This window comes from Empidonax traillii, unplaced genomic scaffold, assembly GCF_003031625.1.
Source record: "Empidonax traillii isolate 1590-97213 ecotype Southwest subspecies unplaced genomic scaffold, ASM303162v1 scaffold832:size729604, whole genome shotgun sequence".
NCBI classification, from domain to species: domain Eukaryota; kingdom Metazoa; phylum Chordata; class Aves; order Passeriformes; family Tyrannidae; genus Empidonax; species Empidonax traillii.
This window is the reverse complement of record NW_020956025.1, coordinates 642,327-659,112: the sequence shown is the minus strand read 5'-3', so window position 1 is coordinate 659,112 and position 16,786 is coordinate 642,327. Positions and strand designations below refer to the sequence as shown.

Here is a 16,786-nt window from a genome sequence, read left to right as displayed (position 1 = left end):
ATGCTGCCTATCCAGAAGGCATTTTATTGTTGCTTTGTGGCAGGCTTTGAACAGCTTTGTGGGGAAACAGTGTCTTAGCATTTTCCTGTTCAATACTTGGTGCAGACTTGGTTCTGAGGCAATAAGAAAGAGCTGCTGTTGAAACAGCAACTGCTTGAACTTGTTCCACCATGGGATGCTTCACCCTGACTGAAATGCAAATGTCTGTAACCTGATACATGCAAATACAGTCATTTTATAATGGTTGGTGAAAATACTGAAAACCAAAACTCATGTAGAGTATGTGAAATTTTAGCACTATTTAGCTTTAAAGATTAATACAGTGTTGTTTCACAGAGTTCTTGGAAAGGAATTAACTAGTTTGTGCTCTTCTGAGTAAGTGGACAGCTCTCCTGAAGTCCCATCCAGTTGTGGGCCGTGGCAGCTAATTTTGTAATATGAACATTCAAATGAGCAATCTAAAGAGTAAAATATAATTGAAACACTCCACTTGCCTACTTTACTTGGCTCGACTCAGCGGTCCTTTCATTTGGCAGGAGCTCAAAAGCCTCGTTTGTCCTGGGCAGGTTTTGGTGCAGGTTTTGCACATCCAGGAAGGTCTCTCTCTCTCCCCTGGTGCAGGGATGGTGGAGATGGAGGATTTGCCCCTGGGGGTTTAAGGATGGGGATGGGGTCCCTGTGCCCGAGGACTGGGGGGGACAGAGCTTGGGCCACTGAGGGACCCCCAGAATCTGAGAGGCTGAAAAAGACCCCCAAGATCCTCAAGCCCACCCTGTGCCCACCTTGTCCCTTAGCTCAGAGCACTGAGTGCCACATCCAGGGATGTGGATACCTCCAGGCATGGGGACTCCAAACCTCCCAAGGCCTGACTGCCCTTTTCCAGGAAGAAATTCCTCCTGATGTCCAACCTGCCCCTCCCCTGGCACAGCTGGAGGCCGTTCCCTGGGAGCAGAGCCCGATTTCCCCCAGCTCCCCCCTCCTGTCAGGGAGTTGCAGAGCCAGAAGGTCCCCCCCTGAGCCTCCTTTCCTCCTCCCCTCAGGGACCCAACATGGCGGCGGCTCCCGCCCCCCCTTCTCCCCCCCTCGCGAGCTGGAGGCGCGGACGCGACGTCACCCTCGCGAGCCGGCGCGGTGACGTCACGCGCAGCGCGTCCCGCCGGTGAGCGGCGGCCGCAGCCTGAGGGGTCGGTGAGGGGCCCCGGGGGGGGCACCGGGGAGGGGTCGGGGCTTTGAGAGGGGTCGGACCTTCCTGAGGGCTCCGGGCGGCCCTTACCGGGGTCACTGCTCCCCTGGGGCCCCTCCCGCGCTAGGGCCGGCTGAGGGGCTCAGGGGGAGGTCGCGGGGTGTCGGTGATTAGTGTGGGCCCCGGGCGGGTGAGGGGCCCCGCGGGGGGGTGTTCGGGGTGTGGGGGCTTTGTGAGGGCTCTTGACGGTGCTTACCGGGGTTAACGCTCCCCAGGGTGGGTGTTCGGGGTGCCGGTACTTTGTGAGGGCTCTTGACGGTGCTTACCGGGGTTAACGCTGCCCTGGGTGGGTGTTCGGGGTGTGGGTGCTTTGTGAGGGCTCCTCACGGTGCTTACCGGAGTCACCGCTCCCCTGAGGGGCTGGGGCTGCTGGGCAGGGCGGGCGAGGAGCCTTGGGGGGATTCAGGGGTCTCGGTGCTTGGTGAGGGCTCCCGGCGGTTCCTGCCGGGGCTGTGGGTCTGTGAGGGGCCGGGGGTTTCCCGAGGGGTTCCCGGGGGTGACCCTTGCACGCCCCGCTGTGTTCCCCGCAGGTTTCCCACCCTTTCTGCTGCGCGGTCCCACAGCGGCGGCCCCCATGTCTTTCCTTGTAAGTAAACCCGAGCGCATACGGGTGAGTGTTTGAAGACCTTCCAGCTTTCCCCGCGGGCCGGTGGGATGAGCTTTGGCGCGGAGAAGGGCCGGGCCTGGAGAGCACCGGGAGAAGCGCAGGGAAACTTAATGGCAGGGTTAATTGTAGGGCGGGGATCGGTGTTAAAAAACCACCGTGCTAAAGGGTTTATTGCTGCACTCGTATCTCCTTGGTGTGCAGTGGGGCCTTGTAATGAGGAAAAAAAGCGCTATAATGCTGTTGATTTTCAGCTTTTCTTTAAGAAGTGGCCGCCTCACCTCTGTCACCTGTTTGTGTTTGGTTTTCCCTTCACTTCGCTTGCAAAGTTAAAACTCAACAGCTTTCTTTGATTCTGTTTTTTTTTTAAGTGAGGTTTCCTGCAACAAAGCCACTTTTAATGCCTTAAAATGATACAAGTTTTGAGCTGTTATCACCAAAAGACTCCTTGGTGCTTTCTAGGACCGGCTTCCCTTGTGCTAAAAAAAAAAAAAAAATGAGCTGTTTTTAAAATTATTTTGCCAAGTAGACAAATTCTACCCCGGGAGTGTTTGTGATTCATTGCTTAACACTGACATCATGATCAACACTCTGCAAGCTTAAAATTGCACATTCTATTATATATTATGTGTCTAGATAATTTTTTTTTCCTTTGAATTACAGCCTTGAGTAGTGGTAGAAACATTCCTAATGCTGTTGAATTGCAAACACGAATCCTGGGAGAGAGCAACAGCCTTGAAATCTTGATGTTCTAATTTTGCGTTCAATCAGTAGACATATAACCAAGATATCTAAATCCTCTGAGATACCACCTCGCTGAACTTGTCTGAATGATTAAAATGACTTTATTGCATTTTAAGTGCATGTTGGTTGGCAGTAACTGATTCTCTTGTGGTTTTGGGGTTTTTTTTTTTTTGGTGGGGAAGGGGGAAAAGAAACTTGTCTGCAGATGGAATAACTGCTGATGGGGAGGATTTTTCTCTCTTTCAGCGGTGGGTGTCTGAGAAGTTCATTGTTGAGGGTTTAAGAGAGTTCGAGCTGTTTGGAGGTAAGTTTTCCGCCCTCCTTAGATGACCTTGTTAGAAATGTTTTATTTTAGCTGTTCATTTGGTAGCAAAGATGTGTCTTAACACTGAAAGAGGTGATTAAAGCTGGTTGTAGCACCAAGTCTGGTTGTTCAAGCTGGCCAAACACAGAAATTTAATGTGGAAGTGCCCTTTGGAAATCAGTTCCATGTTGATGACTGGGCTATTTTTAGTCTGTATTTCTTAGCATAACCATTTTTTTTTTCTTAATCAAAAGGTGGATTTGGGAAAGTTAATTATGATTTTCTGAGTAAAAGTGGATTTTGAAACTGCTGATGGCTCCCCAGTGTGCCTGCAGAGAGCTGATGGGCTTGTGCTCTGCCTTGTGCATAAAACCCCAAAATTGCCAGGAGGCAGAACTCCTGATCAATGGCATGGAAAAAAAAAAAATCAGCATAGGAAATATGTCTAGACCTTGAGCTGTCAGGAGGAGTGGAAGAATTTTTATCACTTGGAATAATTTTGGGTAGTTTCTTCTGCATTTAAGTGTCATCTTTGAATGTGTTAAAATCATAAGGAGTTTAGGTTGGAAGAGACCTTTTAAAGATCATGTAGTTCATGCCCCTGCTCATGGCAGGGGGATATTTAGGGTTATAATTAAAAAAAACCACTGTCACATTTCTGTCAAAAAGATGAACAGTAGCACTGCTTGAACCTCTCTAATTCCCCATATTGAAATTCTACATGTAAATTAAATGTCTGTGTATAAAACAAAGCACTGTGTCTGTTTGGTGTCAGCAAGTGTCGTAGAGGGTTGTTTGCTGAGTTTTCCAGCTGTGTTTTAATGGGGTATCTGCTGAACACAACATGGTGAACAATTAATTTCTTTACTCCAGAGCAGCCTCCGGGTGACTCTCGGAGAAAAGTAAGTGGCTTGTGCAGGCTGTGGTGCTGTGGTTCATTGCATGGAGATTATTCCTTGTGGAAGTTTGATTTTTTTTTAATTTTATTTTTCTTTTTATCTTAGTTGTATATCTCATCTCTGTATTTAGCTCTACGAGTGTGGACACAGGTTTCACCCTGGAGCGCAGATTTTGGTGTGTGGTTTTTTTCAAGCTCTCTGTGACGAGCCAAAAGAATTGGAACTTGGGCTCTCAGATTTGGGTTGTCATCCCCTCTCTCTACCCTCAGCCCTTCAAGGGTCTCTTTTTGTGGTGATTTAGATCTGATTCTTCAGAGAATGAAGAAAGGGGTTAGTTTGGTGGTCATTTTCAGGGACAATTCCACGCCTGATTTGCCTCCCAAGAAGTAAAATCACCCCCGGACAGGGACACAAAAATGTGGCAGTGGAAAGCTTCACCTTGGTGGTGTTTGTTCCCCAGGCCCTGATCACTCTCTGCTTCATAATGAGCACATAAAATAGCACAACTTACAATACAGTATTTTTGTGTAAATGATTCCCCACCTCCCCACACCACACCGAAACATCTCCGTGTGCAGGTGTTGCTCCAGTTGAAGTTAATTACAAAACATGAATTAAGTGTAATTTGATTAGAACCGTGTCAGTTCAAGCTTCTTATAATCCATTTTTGTGCCAGTGCCTGTAGTTTACTGGCACAAACAAAGCTGAAAATAGGAGATGTATTTGGAAGGCTCTGTATAAAATTGAGTGAATTCACACCTTTTGTAAATGGCTGAGTGTTACACATATGCTGGGCTGGAAGCAAGTTGAGATTAGCATCTGTTTTGGGTTTGGTAAAGTGTTCACTTGGGGTTTGGACACTTGTGCTGATTCCCATTTTGAATTTTATATCTAAATAAAAGCCTTTTTTTTGTGTGGTTTTTTTTTTTCCCCAGCAGGGCTGTAGAAAAAAGCAAATAATTTTTTGTTGCTTGTGCTGAAAGCGAGCGAGGGAATGAGGAGGTGGAGAGGAAGGCAGCAGAACAACCCTGATATTCCCTCTTCCTAACTCAGGGCAATGCCATTTGGCAAAGGCAGGGCCTTGCAAACATCACATAACACAGAGACTGTGCTGTGGCATTTATACCAGTGGTTGCCTTCCAAAGATTAATTCCCTTTAAATCCAAACTCAGATCAGCTCCAGGAGCTGTAAAAGCCAGCTCTGACTGAATGCTGTGCCACAAAGCTGCTTTGGCCTTTGACCATACACCAAAAGTTCTCCTGTGTGAAACCACCGAGGAGCTTTTTGCAGTATCTCATAAATGACATTTCAGTTTAACTTCCTTTTGTTTTTTAAAACTCTTGTATGGTGTGGATAAGTTTCTGGTAGAGCTCCTTTTGCATTAACTCTGTTGTTGGTCACTGCTAACACGAGGAGAGGTGAGTGAAGACCTCCCACTGGAAGACTTAAAAAGAGAATTTACAGCATTTTCCCATGGCTGTACAGCCTCCACCATTAATAAGATTCAATTTCTTTAATTCTTTGCATCTGTTTTGTTGGCTTATGCTCTCCCTGGAGTGGACTTTAATCAAGCAAACCATTTACATGTCGCTCAAGTGTCTCACCCGCTGTCGCCGCTCCATAACTGCTTCCAACAGCCCCCTGCTTCCATCATCCCCTTGGTGGTGCCTTTCCTTGCTTCAGAGGTTTCCATCTGCCTGTGTGCCTCTCCTGGCAGTCTTGCTGTTGACAGGACCGTGTGAAATTGCTGCAAGGAGTCGTGAATGGTAACAGCTGAGATCAGAACTGACTCTTCAGCAGCAGTTTGAAATCCTGAGTGGGAAGCTGCTGCCTGTTCTGAGCCAAGGGGGCAGCACTGCAGTCTTAGGGTTTGGAGAAAGGGTTTGGGAGTGCTGGTGCTGAGACAGGAGTGAGATGTTTGAGCTGAAATTATACCCCAGCACTGGTCGCAAATCTTAATTGTTGCCTTTTCCCTTCCTGGAAAGGTATTTTCAAGGTAGGCAGTGTGCTGTTTATAGCCAGTTGAAGAGGTGGAACCTGGGAAATGCGACTCTTTAGTTCACTCCCAAACTACACTTAGGGATAAGGTAATTTGCAGCAAATTCCTGTCTGTGCTCTTTGCATTTGCCTCTTGTTGGGTAGAACAGCCAGTTCCTTGTTTTCCGGCTGTCACTGTGTTGTTTCCATCTTTGAGTGGTGGAAATAAAAAAAAAAAAGGGAGTTCGCTGTGGCATGAGGAAAAGGCACAAACCTTTTCTGCTTCATGTACCACGAGGAAAGGTCTGATAAAGGGCACTTGCAGTTGATGAAGAATGAGGTGGAAAAATTGAGCTGGCGTTCCAAATGTCAGGAGGAGTTAATGTGCTGGAAATTGGAGATAACTAAATACCATTTCTTAGACCCCAAATAAATTCTAATCCCCATTTGGATGCATTCCTGGGGACTTTGGAATTCGAGGGAGCTGGAAGGCATAAAGGAACTTTGTAAGAACGTCGGGAGTTTATCATCTGCAAAATCCTGCTTGGGAGGATTTATGTGTGTGTAAATGAGGCAGAAAGCTTTCTGTCAGATGGAGTGAGGGAAAGCTGACAGGAATTCTGCTTCCCCATGTGCTGGTGGGGGCTTTTTTTATCTCTTTTTCCCCCCTCTTTTTTTTTTTTTATTTTTTTTTTTGTCTGTAAGCACTAAATGCTTTGCAGTTTTCATTTGGAGCTTCTCTTTCCACACATGTCTGATTTTCTTCATCCCTTGTGCCACTCAAGCAGCTTCAGCTCTGCTGGGCTTATCCCAGGTGAAAACCAGGAGCTTCCAGCATTTACCAGGAACTGCCACGGGGAAGGGAAATGCTGGGAATGAGCTTCCCTTTGGCTCTTGCCCAGGCAACAGGATGGTGGCACAGGAGTTTGTAATTATTGGGAAAAAAAAAGGCAGTTATACCTTAAAGCAGCGCTCAGGCTCTCCTGGGAAATAATAATTGGCTTTATCCAAATAATCCCGGAATAAATTCTGGCTTACAGTGATTAACAGCTGACCTGTTACTTGTTCTGTAACACAGCTGTCTGGATCTTCTGAAATGAGGCATCTCCTGAATTCCAATTGATAAATGACTATTAAAGAGTACTTTGACAGCAATTAAATCCTCTTCTGCATTCAGTACTGCCACTGTTTTGAGGTGTGTGGTGACATAAGGCACAGATGATTTTTCCAGCGGGTGATCTTTCTTTCATTTGACCTTATTTCCTTTTTTTTTTTGCCCCCCAGACCAATGAGGCGAGCTCCGAGTCGATAGCTCCTTCCCCTAAAAGGGACACCATGAGCAGCTTCCTGCCAGACAGCAGCTGCTACGAGTTGCTCACTATCATAGGTAAAAACAGCTTGGACAGATTGTTGGCCTTTTCTTGACTGATTGCTTATTTTTGACGTTGGGTGTCTGTCATCTTTGAGTTTTGAACTCACTGGAATAAAAAAAGGTTTTCAGCTGGGAGGTGGGTTAGTGATACTGGGGGTGCAGTTCAGTCAGCAAAACCAGCCTGAAACCTGTCCTTGGTGGTCTTAATCACTTTATTTCTACCTCAGTTTTGACTTTGAAGGACAGGATAATATTACTGGCTGGGAGGATTCCTCTCAGTGGGGTGCTGATGGGACGATCACTCCTTTTCACGAGGCCAGAAATAGCTTCGGTAAATGAGTGTAAATGTGATTGAAGGGTCAAGGGCTGGAGGAGTTGTGCAGAGGGATGTGGTTCCAGCAGTGCCGCTGAAGCTTTAATGCCTTTCCTTTCAGGCAGAGGCTTTGAAGACCTGATGGTTGTGAACCTGGCCAGGTACAAACCCACCGGAGAGTACGTCACCGTCAGGAGGGTGAACCTGGAGGCCTGCACCAACGAGATGGTCACCTTCCTGCAGGTAACCCTGAGCTGAGGAGAGGACAGAGACAGCCAGAGCTGTGCTTATCACTACTGCAGTCATATTTCTGCGTTTACTAAACCTAATCAAAACATCTTTTTTTTTTTTTAATTATTATTTTAGGGGGAACTTCACGTTTCCAAGCTCTTCAACCACCCCAACATCGTGCCATACAAAGCAACTTTCATAGCTGACAACGAGCTGTGGGTTGTGACATCTTTCATGGCCTATGGTAGGTGGAGAGGGGATACCTTTGCCTGACCATCATGCTGTGTGAAATGAAAAGAAATGGAACCCTTGGGGCTTTTGTTCTGACAGGTGGTGTTCTGTTTCTTTTCAGGCTCTGCAAAGGATTTAATCTGTACCCATTTTATGGATGGGATGAGCGAACTGGCCATTGCATATATCCTCCAAGGTGTACTGAAAGCACTTGACTACATCCACCACATGGGCTATGTACATAGGTATTAAAAAAAAAAACAAATTGATCCTTTTCCCTTCTTTTGGGAAGTTCTTGGAAATACTGCTCAGAGTAGAGCAGAGAGGATGATTCAGGGAGATGATATCCCTGGCCTTACCAAGCTGCAGGGAAGTGTCACTGTGGAACAGACTTATCCTGAAACCACAGTCCATAAGCTTTAGTCCTGCATTTCTCCCTGCCACAGAAACATTCTTTGGGAACACACAGAGGGGATGAAGAGAGTCCTGTTGATGTTTGTAGAAGTGGTGCCAGATGGCTGTTTGGGAGTCTCAGTGTCCTTGGGAGGGGGCTGATCAGCTGTTGTCCTGTGAATAAAGACAGGGAACCTGACTGTTTCTCCCTTCTTTTCCCAGGAGTGTCAAAGCCAGCCACATCCTGATCTCTGTGGATGGCAAGGTGTACCTCTCTGGCCTGAGGAGCAACCTGAGTATGATCAACCACGGGCAGCGCCTCAAAGTTGTTCATGACTTCCCCAAATACAGCATCAAAGTGCTGCCTTGGCTCAGCCCTGAGGTCTTGCAGCAGGTGTGTTTAAAAAATCCTGCTTGTGTTTAGTGATCTGTGGTATCTGTGTGATGTTCTGAGTTCTTGGGGCACCTTCAGGGGGTGTAGGGGCAGGACATGACAAAACCCACAGAGTCACTTTTTCTTGTGATGAGTTCTATCCTTTTTTTTTCCTGTCCTTTTTACCTCAAAACAAGTGACCCCCTGGCAAAGGGGAAACTTGTCTTCCTGTCCGAAGGGGAAGTTGCTGAACAGAAAGGAGGTGTTTAAATGCAAGGAAAAGGAAGGGTAGAGACTAGAGGAAACAGATTTGGGGTGGGTGCAAGGAAACTCTGACAAGTTTACCTATTTGATTAAACAGTTTATTTTAGGTACTTCTACAGATTGTCTCATTAGCAAAGTGTCACATCAGGTGCCAGTTACCCCAAGGCAGATGCCAACCCTACTGGCTGGCTGGTTGCAGTTGCACAAATGTTTCCCTTAACTGTGTGCCTTAACAATCCAAACCACCCCCCCACAGCACACCAGTCTATCTGTGGGCTGTCCTGTTCCTGCTCTCATCATCTGGGTTTGCTGACTTGCCCATCAAATCACGGGGACTGCCCAATCAAGTCCTTAGGGCTGATTTTTCTTTTCCCCTTTCCGCGCAGAACCTCCAGGGTTACGATGCGAAATCCGACATTTACAGCGTGGGGATAACGGCCTGTGAGCTGGCAAACGGCCACGTCCCGTTCAAAGACATGCCTTCCACTCAGGTGAAGTTTGCTTTGGCAGCTGCTCCTTTCCCACCCTGTATCCTGGCCCGTGGAACTGCTTGGCTGGGATGTGGAGACCGAAGGGTGCTGCGCCCGTGGGAGTGGGGGAGTCCCAGCTCTCGCTTCCTGGGTGTGTGATGGTTGCTTGTGCCCTGCTCTTCCAGATGCTCTTGGAAAAGCTGAATGGAACCGTCCCCTGCCTGCTGGACACCACCACAATCCCTGCTGACGAGCTGACTATGAAGACCTCCCGTTCCAGCGCTAATTACGGGATGGGCGAGAGCACGGCGCGAGCGGCCAACGGGGAGCCGGCCCTGCACCCCTATCTACGCACCTTCTCCACCTACTTCCATAACTTCGTGGAGCAGTGCCTGCAGAGGAACCCCGACTTCAGGTAAAGCCAGGGGAAAGCTGCTCCTCACACCTGCTCGAGTGAGCAAAGTTCAAAGGGTTCTTCCCCAGAGTGTGGTGGAGGGACGACGTGCTCCGTCCACTGAGCGTGTAAAACAGAGCAGTGTTAACACTTGGAGCACTTTCTAGGAGAGAGCCTGAAGGATTCCTTGACACCTTTTTTTTTGGGGAGTGGAATGGTGCTGCACATCAAGAAAACAAACTTGAACAACTTGAATTTCTGGCCCCTTTAAGACCCATTTTTCCCAGTTCCCATCACTCTGCTCTTCAACCAGCAGAGAAGAATGATGGGAAGGGACCAAGAGCTGCATTTTCCTCTGTAGTGAGGGCAGGGTGATCTGGAGCCATGACAGATTTCTCTGGCATGTCCCACTGCTCAGAAACTGTCCTTGGCCAGATGTTGGGGGGGGCAAGTAAGTAACTGGAAGGTTAAAAAGAAGGTTGAACTCACCTCACATAAACCATTATGTGATAATAAATACTTAATAATTGTGCTGCTGGTGCCAAAAGAGAGAAACCCAATAGAAATGGGAGAGGCAGGAAGGACTGGTCTGTTCTTTCTTCTTCTCCCTGACCTCAAAGACTGCCACCTTTTTTGTGTGCTTACTCGATTGTCCCTCCCTCCCGCAGGCCAAGCGCAGGCACTCTGCTCAGTCACCCCTTCTTCAAGCAGGTAAGGAACTAATTTATCTGCAGTTGTCTTGCTGTGTCACTGAACCCGAGGGTGGGCCTGTTGAGTTGCTGAATTCTCTGTGACCTGAAGGACTCAGGTTGGTGTCTGCAGTGCAGGGTGATGATCCCTCGTCCTCCAGGGCACGCACGGGCTGTTGCTGAAGCGTCTCTTGTCCATCTGCCTGTCCCACCTGCCACAGCAGCTCTTCCCCCACAGGCTGTTGAGTTCTGGGGTGTGGGCAGCTCTAAGTCCAGATGAGGGGTGCGTTTCCTGGCGGGTGTTGCTGCCTGGGTGAGGAGCAGCACCTGAGCAGGGGGGTTCTCTCTGCTCTGTGCAGATCAAGCGCCGCGCGTCCGAAGCACTCCCTGAACTCCTGCGCCCCGTCACCCCCATCACCAACCTGGAAGGGACACAGCCCCAGGATCCCAGTGGCATCTTTGGGTTGGTGTCAAATCTGGAGCAGCTGGATGTGGATGACTGGGAATTCTAAAAAAAAACAGGGACACTCGAGTTCTGGAGGAGCTCTCTGGACACTGTATTTCTTGGTCCTGCTCATAAAAGCTGATGAATGTTACACACAGAAAGAGTTTACAGGTCCTTGGGAAGGAACTTCAGCTGCCTGTTTACTTAAGAAGTAGCCTGGAAACATGGACAGACCTGAGCTGGGAAAGGATCAACCCAAGGAACTGTGGAGTATTCCAGATGGTGCAGTGCCCAGAGCCCCCAGCCTTGTGGCTGAGCACTGGTAGATCACTTGAGGGGGTTGAATTTGTGTAGTTATGGTCTCTATTTATGTGTTTCTAAAAATCACTGGCTTCCTCTTACCACAATTGAGGCTGCATGTCCTCACCCTCTGTGGTTCTTTCTCTTTTAAGGGTGCCTTAGAGTTGAGGGGAGGTGGGCAGCTCTTAGTTTTGGGCATTCTCTTAGAACTAGTCAGATTCCTGTTGTTACAGGACAAGTTTTGATGGGGACACAAAGGGATTATGTTCTTTAGTTACCGCTTTGTGATGGAAAATGGGAGATCAAAGCCAAGCTGGTGCCATTCCAGGCACTCTTGCTGCGCTGGGCATTCCTCTGCAGCACTGGGCTCTGCCAGTTCTGGAGAGGGCTTTTGAGACTCCTCCCTCGATGCTGAGCACTCTGAACTCCAGGTCAGACAGGACCTTCCAGCCTCCCCTCCCAGCTGCCCGTGTCACCAGAGCAGTGGATGCCTGTACCACGAACCAGCTGTTTTATCCCCAGCCAGTTGAACCTCATGCTATCTGGGCCGGTCTCACAGCTCTCTTTACCAGCTTGTTCTCAGTGATTTACCCTGGCAGAGAGGGAAAATAAGTTGATTTTCCCGCTAAATCCTCTTGCTGATGACTCCTGTACAGCACTGAACTTCACCCTTCCATTACCACTGCTCTTCTGCCTTCCCTGACTGACTGACAGGTCAGAGCTGCTCTCGTGGCTCCCTGTGATTCCTGCCTGTGTGACTCTGCCCTTCCCCCATCCCACAGCATTTGGGTTTTTTTTTTTTTTTTGAGGTGTATTTAAGGCTTTTAGTTTGACTTTTCCAAGGACCACCGGTGCTGGAGGTCATCTGCTCTTCACTGCAGCACTGAGAATCCCCGTGGAGGTGCCGTTGATGGCAGGAGTGGTGCTGGCAACAGGTCCTTCTTGTGTTTATAAACTGTACTTGAACCCAGATGAAAGTTTGTTACTCTAGTTTTTTTTGCCAAAAAAAACCAAATAAAACATTTCTGGAGTTGTTTTTTTTTAAGGCTGCTGTTTCTGCAGGATGATGGGAGTGAAGCAGAGGGTGCCACAGGCTGGCTGTGCACACTTGCTCTTATCTCCATGCAGGTCACCAGTTCACTGCAGCTGCCCTTCATGTTTCAAAGACATATTACAGCGAAATCAAGAAGCTGCAAACACCTGCACTTTCTCTTCTCTGAAACCTTCAGTGAAACCCTTCTCCCAGCTCAGGGGTGTTTGTAAGGTCAGGCCCAGTTTCCTCCCCAGGATCAGGTTTGTCTCCTGATTTAATCTTGTTAGGGGTAAGTGGATCTTCATTTCTTGGTTTGCTATGAAGTCTGGAGTTTGCAAAAACCCTGATCAGGACTGGAGCCCTGCTACTTAAAGCCAGAAAAAGCACAGTATCACTTGCCAGGAAACCTTTGGGGCTCAGTGAATGATGGTTGGGGCTGGGTTTTCTCACAAACAGGGCTGATTCAAGAGGTGTGTTCCATCCCTCTTGAGTTCTAATAACCAAGACAGGAGAGCATAAATCCCCAATAGCTGCAGTGCTGCAGCCTGTTTTCCCCTGAGCTGGCATTTTCAGGGTGAAGGATGAACTTAACGCCAGTTCATATTTCTCCTCCCTGTCCCTGTTTGCAGCTTTGCTCCATGCTCAGAGATTATGGGCTTAAATTAATTTGGGTAGTTTTATGCTTACACAGCAGCAGGATCACCACAGCTCTGAGTGTGACCTTACCTGTTCTGCCAGAGCAGTGAACAAGGGGTCCGGCACAGGTGGACACTGTTCCAGTAGCTGCTGGTTGGATACACAACCCCTGGCTCCAGCTGTAAAGGTGGTTTTTTTTTCTCCTACAAAAGCTTTATTCAGTTATTTACAAAACAGGCTGCTCTGCTACTGCTGATCCTCGCCGTGGTCCGACTGCTGCTCCTCCTCTTCCTCCCCTTTGTGTTTTTCCAGTTTTGCCATGAGCTCTGGAAAACAGGAACAGGCAGGATGAGGTGACACGAGCAGGGGCTGTCCCACAGGCCCTGTGAACACCCAGGAGCAGGGCAGCTACTGAAAATCCCTTCCCTGCAGGGGCTCAGCTCAGCGGTACCCAGTGCTGGCCGAGTCCAGGCATGAGCTGTTAGTCCATCACTGCATTACTGATGGCACAAGCTGCTCCCCTGGCACATCTATCCCCCTTCGCTCTGCAGAACTCACTCTGAATTCCCCACAGACCCTCCCAGGCCATGATTTAATATCTCCTGGCACTAATAAAGCTCTGCTGGCAGCCAAGAGCTCTGAGCTCCAGGGCCAGGCCCAGCCCCCTGAGGAGCTGGTGGCTTTGCTGCTCGGGAAGGTTTCTGTCCCTCCCCAGGTGGGTGGTACCTTTTGCTGGGTTGAAGACCCCGTTGGTTTGCTTGTCGCAGACGTAGCAGCGCTGGGATTTGCGGTAGTGCTGGAGGGCACAGCTCTCACAGAAGTAGTGCCTGCACCTGGAGGGACACACAAGGCTCACTGCAAGCCATCATCAGCACACACAGTCACCCTGGCCTGGAGGCAGGAATTGGACTGCTGGTGCTCAGGGGAGGCAAAAGGGAGCTGCAGGCAGAGCTTCCCCTGCATCCCTGTCCCCACGTGAAGCTGTTTTGGTGATGTGGAGTGACAGCACAGCCACCAGTGACCTGTTCTGACACAGGCACCGGGGCACCCAGCAGTGTGGGACAGGGCTGCCCTCAGCCTCCTCCTCCTCACCAAGCTCTTGGCTTCCCCATGCCCCCATTTCTCTGCCATTCCAGGAGGAATGAAGGCATGACAAAACCCCAAGGCTGAGGGGAAAAACTCTGTAATGAGTCAGCATCTGTGAAAATCTAAGAAGTGCCTGACCAGGGGCTTGAGATTCCTTCCAAGGGGATGCTCCAGATGCAGCTGAGGCTCCCTGGTTCTCAGAGGACTCCCCCACCCACCAGAAAGCCACGGCAGACAACAAGCAGTTCCACCCCCAGCCTGAGGGCAGTGTTTGCCTCCACAGTGAACAACTCAGGGAGCTGAATCCACAGCAGACACCAAACCACCACTCACTTGGTGACCACGGGGTTCTTGAAGGAACCTCTGCAGATGAAGCATTTGAAAGGCATGTCCTCCTCATCACTGCTCACCTCGTAGTTCTCCTCGTCTGCAGAAGAGAGAGTGAAGCAGAGCAGAGCAAGAGCAGCCAGCCCAGCCCATGTGTGGGGTGTGGAATATTAAAGATTAAGAAGGCACAGCATGGTGGGACTGAATCTGTGCTGGAAACAATGGAGCTCTGGCATCTGGGAGTTGCTGATGGCAGTCACGCACGTGGGCCTGGGCTATAATTAGGGCTAATGAGCCAGCGGGCCTGGTGCTCATCTCACAAGAGCAAATTCTTTTCTCCCTCACCCACTCACTGCTATAAAGAGAAACATCCTCCAGCCCCCTCATGTTTTTCAGACTTTCTTCCAAACCAGCTGCCACCAAAACTCTGGCTCCAACTGAACAGAGAGCACCCTCCTCCCTCCCAGCTGCACAACAACGCTCACCGACCCTGGGCCACAGCTATGGACACAAAAGGGAACAGTCACAGCCCCTGGGCACCTGTGGGACAGCTCCAGCTCCACAAAACCCCACAACAGCAGGGCCCTCCTGTCACAGAGCCACAGGGGAAAGAAATCACCCTCTTGAGTGGGGTCAGTGGCTGTCCGAAAGCAGCAGAGCGAAGCTCATACCGCGGCAGGGAGCTCCACAGTTTGGGAATAACGAGCCCTTTGCTGTCCCACACTGCACACCCCCCGGGCTGGATTAATACTGGCCAGAAATCCATGATAAAAGGCAGGATGTGGTGTCCTCCTCCCCCAGGGGTGCCGTACCGTTGACCCCGTAGCGCCCCTCGTCCAGCTCCCGCTCGATCTGCCAGCCGTGCTTGTAGTCCGAGCGGTCGTGCAGGAACTTGCAGCTGTCTGAGCAGCACAGGGAGAAGAGGAATTACCAGCCAGGCTGGGAGGGCACAGTGTGTTACCAGCACACCTCGCTCCTGAGCTCTGCCCAGCAGGTGAACCTCGGTTGTTCCCCGCTCCAGGGCAGTGCCAAGCTCCTGGAGCAGGTATGGGACAGTGCCAGCAGTCACACACGTGGGAAGTGGGATGAGGAACAGGAAACCCCATCCCTCCCGTGGCCCCCGTGGACCCACATACCTGTGGGAATGCCAGGACCCCCACTGTGGGTCTCAGCACCACAAAAGGGGCTCACAGCTGGGCTGGATCCCTTTGCAGACCTGCTGCAGCACTGTTTCAGCTGCAGGGATGATCCCCACTCACCCCCAAAGCCACAGAACCCCGTCTCCTTGTAGTCCTTGCAGATGTCAGGCTGGTAGTCCCACCGCACCGTGGCCCGAAGGTGCTCCGGAGCACGGATGGGGCCTTTCCTGGAAGGATGGAGAGGGCTCAGGGTCCCTGCCCAGCAGGGCCTGGCCAGAACCAGACACCAGCCCTGCCAGACAGACAGAAACCAGCAGTGACAGCAAAGTTCAAGCCTCAAAGAGGTGCCTTTGGGATGGTCCCAGTTCCCCCAGGCTCATCCCAACCCACCTGACCATTCCTGAAGAGGCATTTCCCATGGACGTGTCCTTGGGCTTCACGTACTTCTGGTAGTTGTTAATGCCACGGTAAATTTTATCATCTTCCTTTCCTCTCAGCTCCTGGGAGAGCAAAAAGATAAAGGATCAGGAGAGCTTCATGGCACTGATCAGCTTTCATCACTCTCCCTTCCCGCCCTGCCCTCCTTAACACCAAGATGCCAACAAAGCCACAGAATTCCCCTATTTGCAAGGGTTGCACTCCTGGTTTTTCAAATTTCCAGGGAAGCAGAGACTCCAACTCTTGCTGGTGTGCAGAAGGGGATGAGGAAAGCACAGGCAGTCCTGCTGCAGAGCACCAGCTCCTCAGAGCAAGGCTGCCTCACCTCCTGGATTTTCTGGCTGCGCTCGAAGATGGCCTGGGCGTCCTTCTCCTTCTCCGTGTCCAGCTCGTACACTGCTGTGGCTCCCATGTCTTCTGGGCCCACAGGTTTCTGAAAAGCAAGGAAAACTCGTGACAAGAGTGGAGGGAAAACCTGGCCAAGCCTGGGAGCTCCCTGGCTACCTGCAGGGATGTTAAGGAGCAAGAACTGCACACACCTGATTTACCCTCTATCGGTTTCTGCCATCCCTTGGCATCTGCCCAGGAGAATCCCCCATGGGCTGGAGGCCCATTCCCCACTGCTCCCAAACTTTAGGCTGCACTCAGGAAACACTTGGCCTCATTTTACTCCTCCCCACTCAGCCCCAGCTCAGCTGGAAGCTGCACTCAGCTCTGCCACGTCCAACCCTTCAACCACGGGACCCTCCTGCCCACGCAGGGGATGGCACATCTGAACTTCTGACCCGGCTGGGGGCGGCCCAAACTCAGTTTTAAGGCAGTGATCTGGTTTAGATTCCTCTTTAATGGACTGAACCAGACACCCTCTCCTAGGTTTTAT

General features: G+C 50.0%; 2 protein-coding genes across 8 annotated transcripts in view; one reads left to right on the top strand and one right to left on the bottom strand.

Annotated features, from left to right (window-relative positions):
* Positions 1-1,127: 1,127 nt before the first annotated feature.
* Positions 1,128-11,963, top strand: STRADA (STE20 related adaptor alpha). 7 transcript variants are annotated; one of them, XM_027902008.1, is made up of 13 exons: positions 1,128-1,184; positions 1,774-1,829; positions 2,838-2,895; positions 3,769-3,797; positions 7,057-7,159; positions 7,579-7,700; positions 7,824-7,932; positions 8,041-8,164; positions 8,535-8,706; positions 9,336-9,440; positions 9,605-9,834; positions 10,482-10,524; positions 10,862-11,963. In XM_027902008.1, the coding sequence occupies exons 2-13, from the start codon at positions 1,818-1,820 to the stop codon at positions 11,012-11,014; spliced, it is 1,260 nt and encodes a 419-aa protein (XP_027757809.1). In that variant the 5' UTR covers positions 1,128-1,184; positions 1,774-1,817; the 3' UTR covers positions 11,015-11,963. The 7 variants fall into 7 exon arrangements, with proteins under 7 accessions (XP_027757809.1, XP_027757807.1, XP_027757811.1 ...); XM_027902006.1 differs by having other exon boundaries at positions 1,774-1,853; XM_027902010.1 differs by lacking the exon at positions 1,128-1,184 and adding an exon at positions 1,270-1,358.
* Positions 11,964-13,117: 1,154 nt separating this feature from the next.
* LOC114066929 (E3 ubiquitin-protein ligase RNF113A-like) overlaps positions 13,118-16,786 on the bottom strand; it is a 5,975-nt gene continuing 2,306 nt past the window's right edge. Inside the window, exons 4-10 of the mRNA XM_027902014.1 lie at positions 16,232-16,339; positions 15,859-15,968; positions 15,589-15,695; positions 15,142-15,231; positions 14,336-14,429; positions 13,643-13,749; positions 13,118-13,242 (exon numbers count right to left, since the gene is read on the bottom strand). Coding sequence (XP_027757815.1) covers positions 13,163-13,242; positions 13,643-13,749; positions 14,336-14,429; positions 15,142-15,231; positions 15,589-15,695; positions 15,859-15,968; positions 16,232-16,339 — 696 coding nt within the window. The 3' untranslated portion in view covers positions 13,118-13,162. The remainder of the gene's footprint in view (positions 13,243-13,642; positions 13,750-14,335; positions 14,430-15,141; positions 15,232-15,588; positions 15,696-15,858; positions 15,969-16,231; positions 16,340-16,786) is intronic.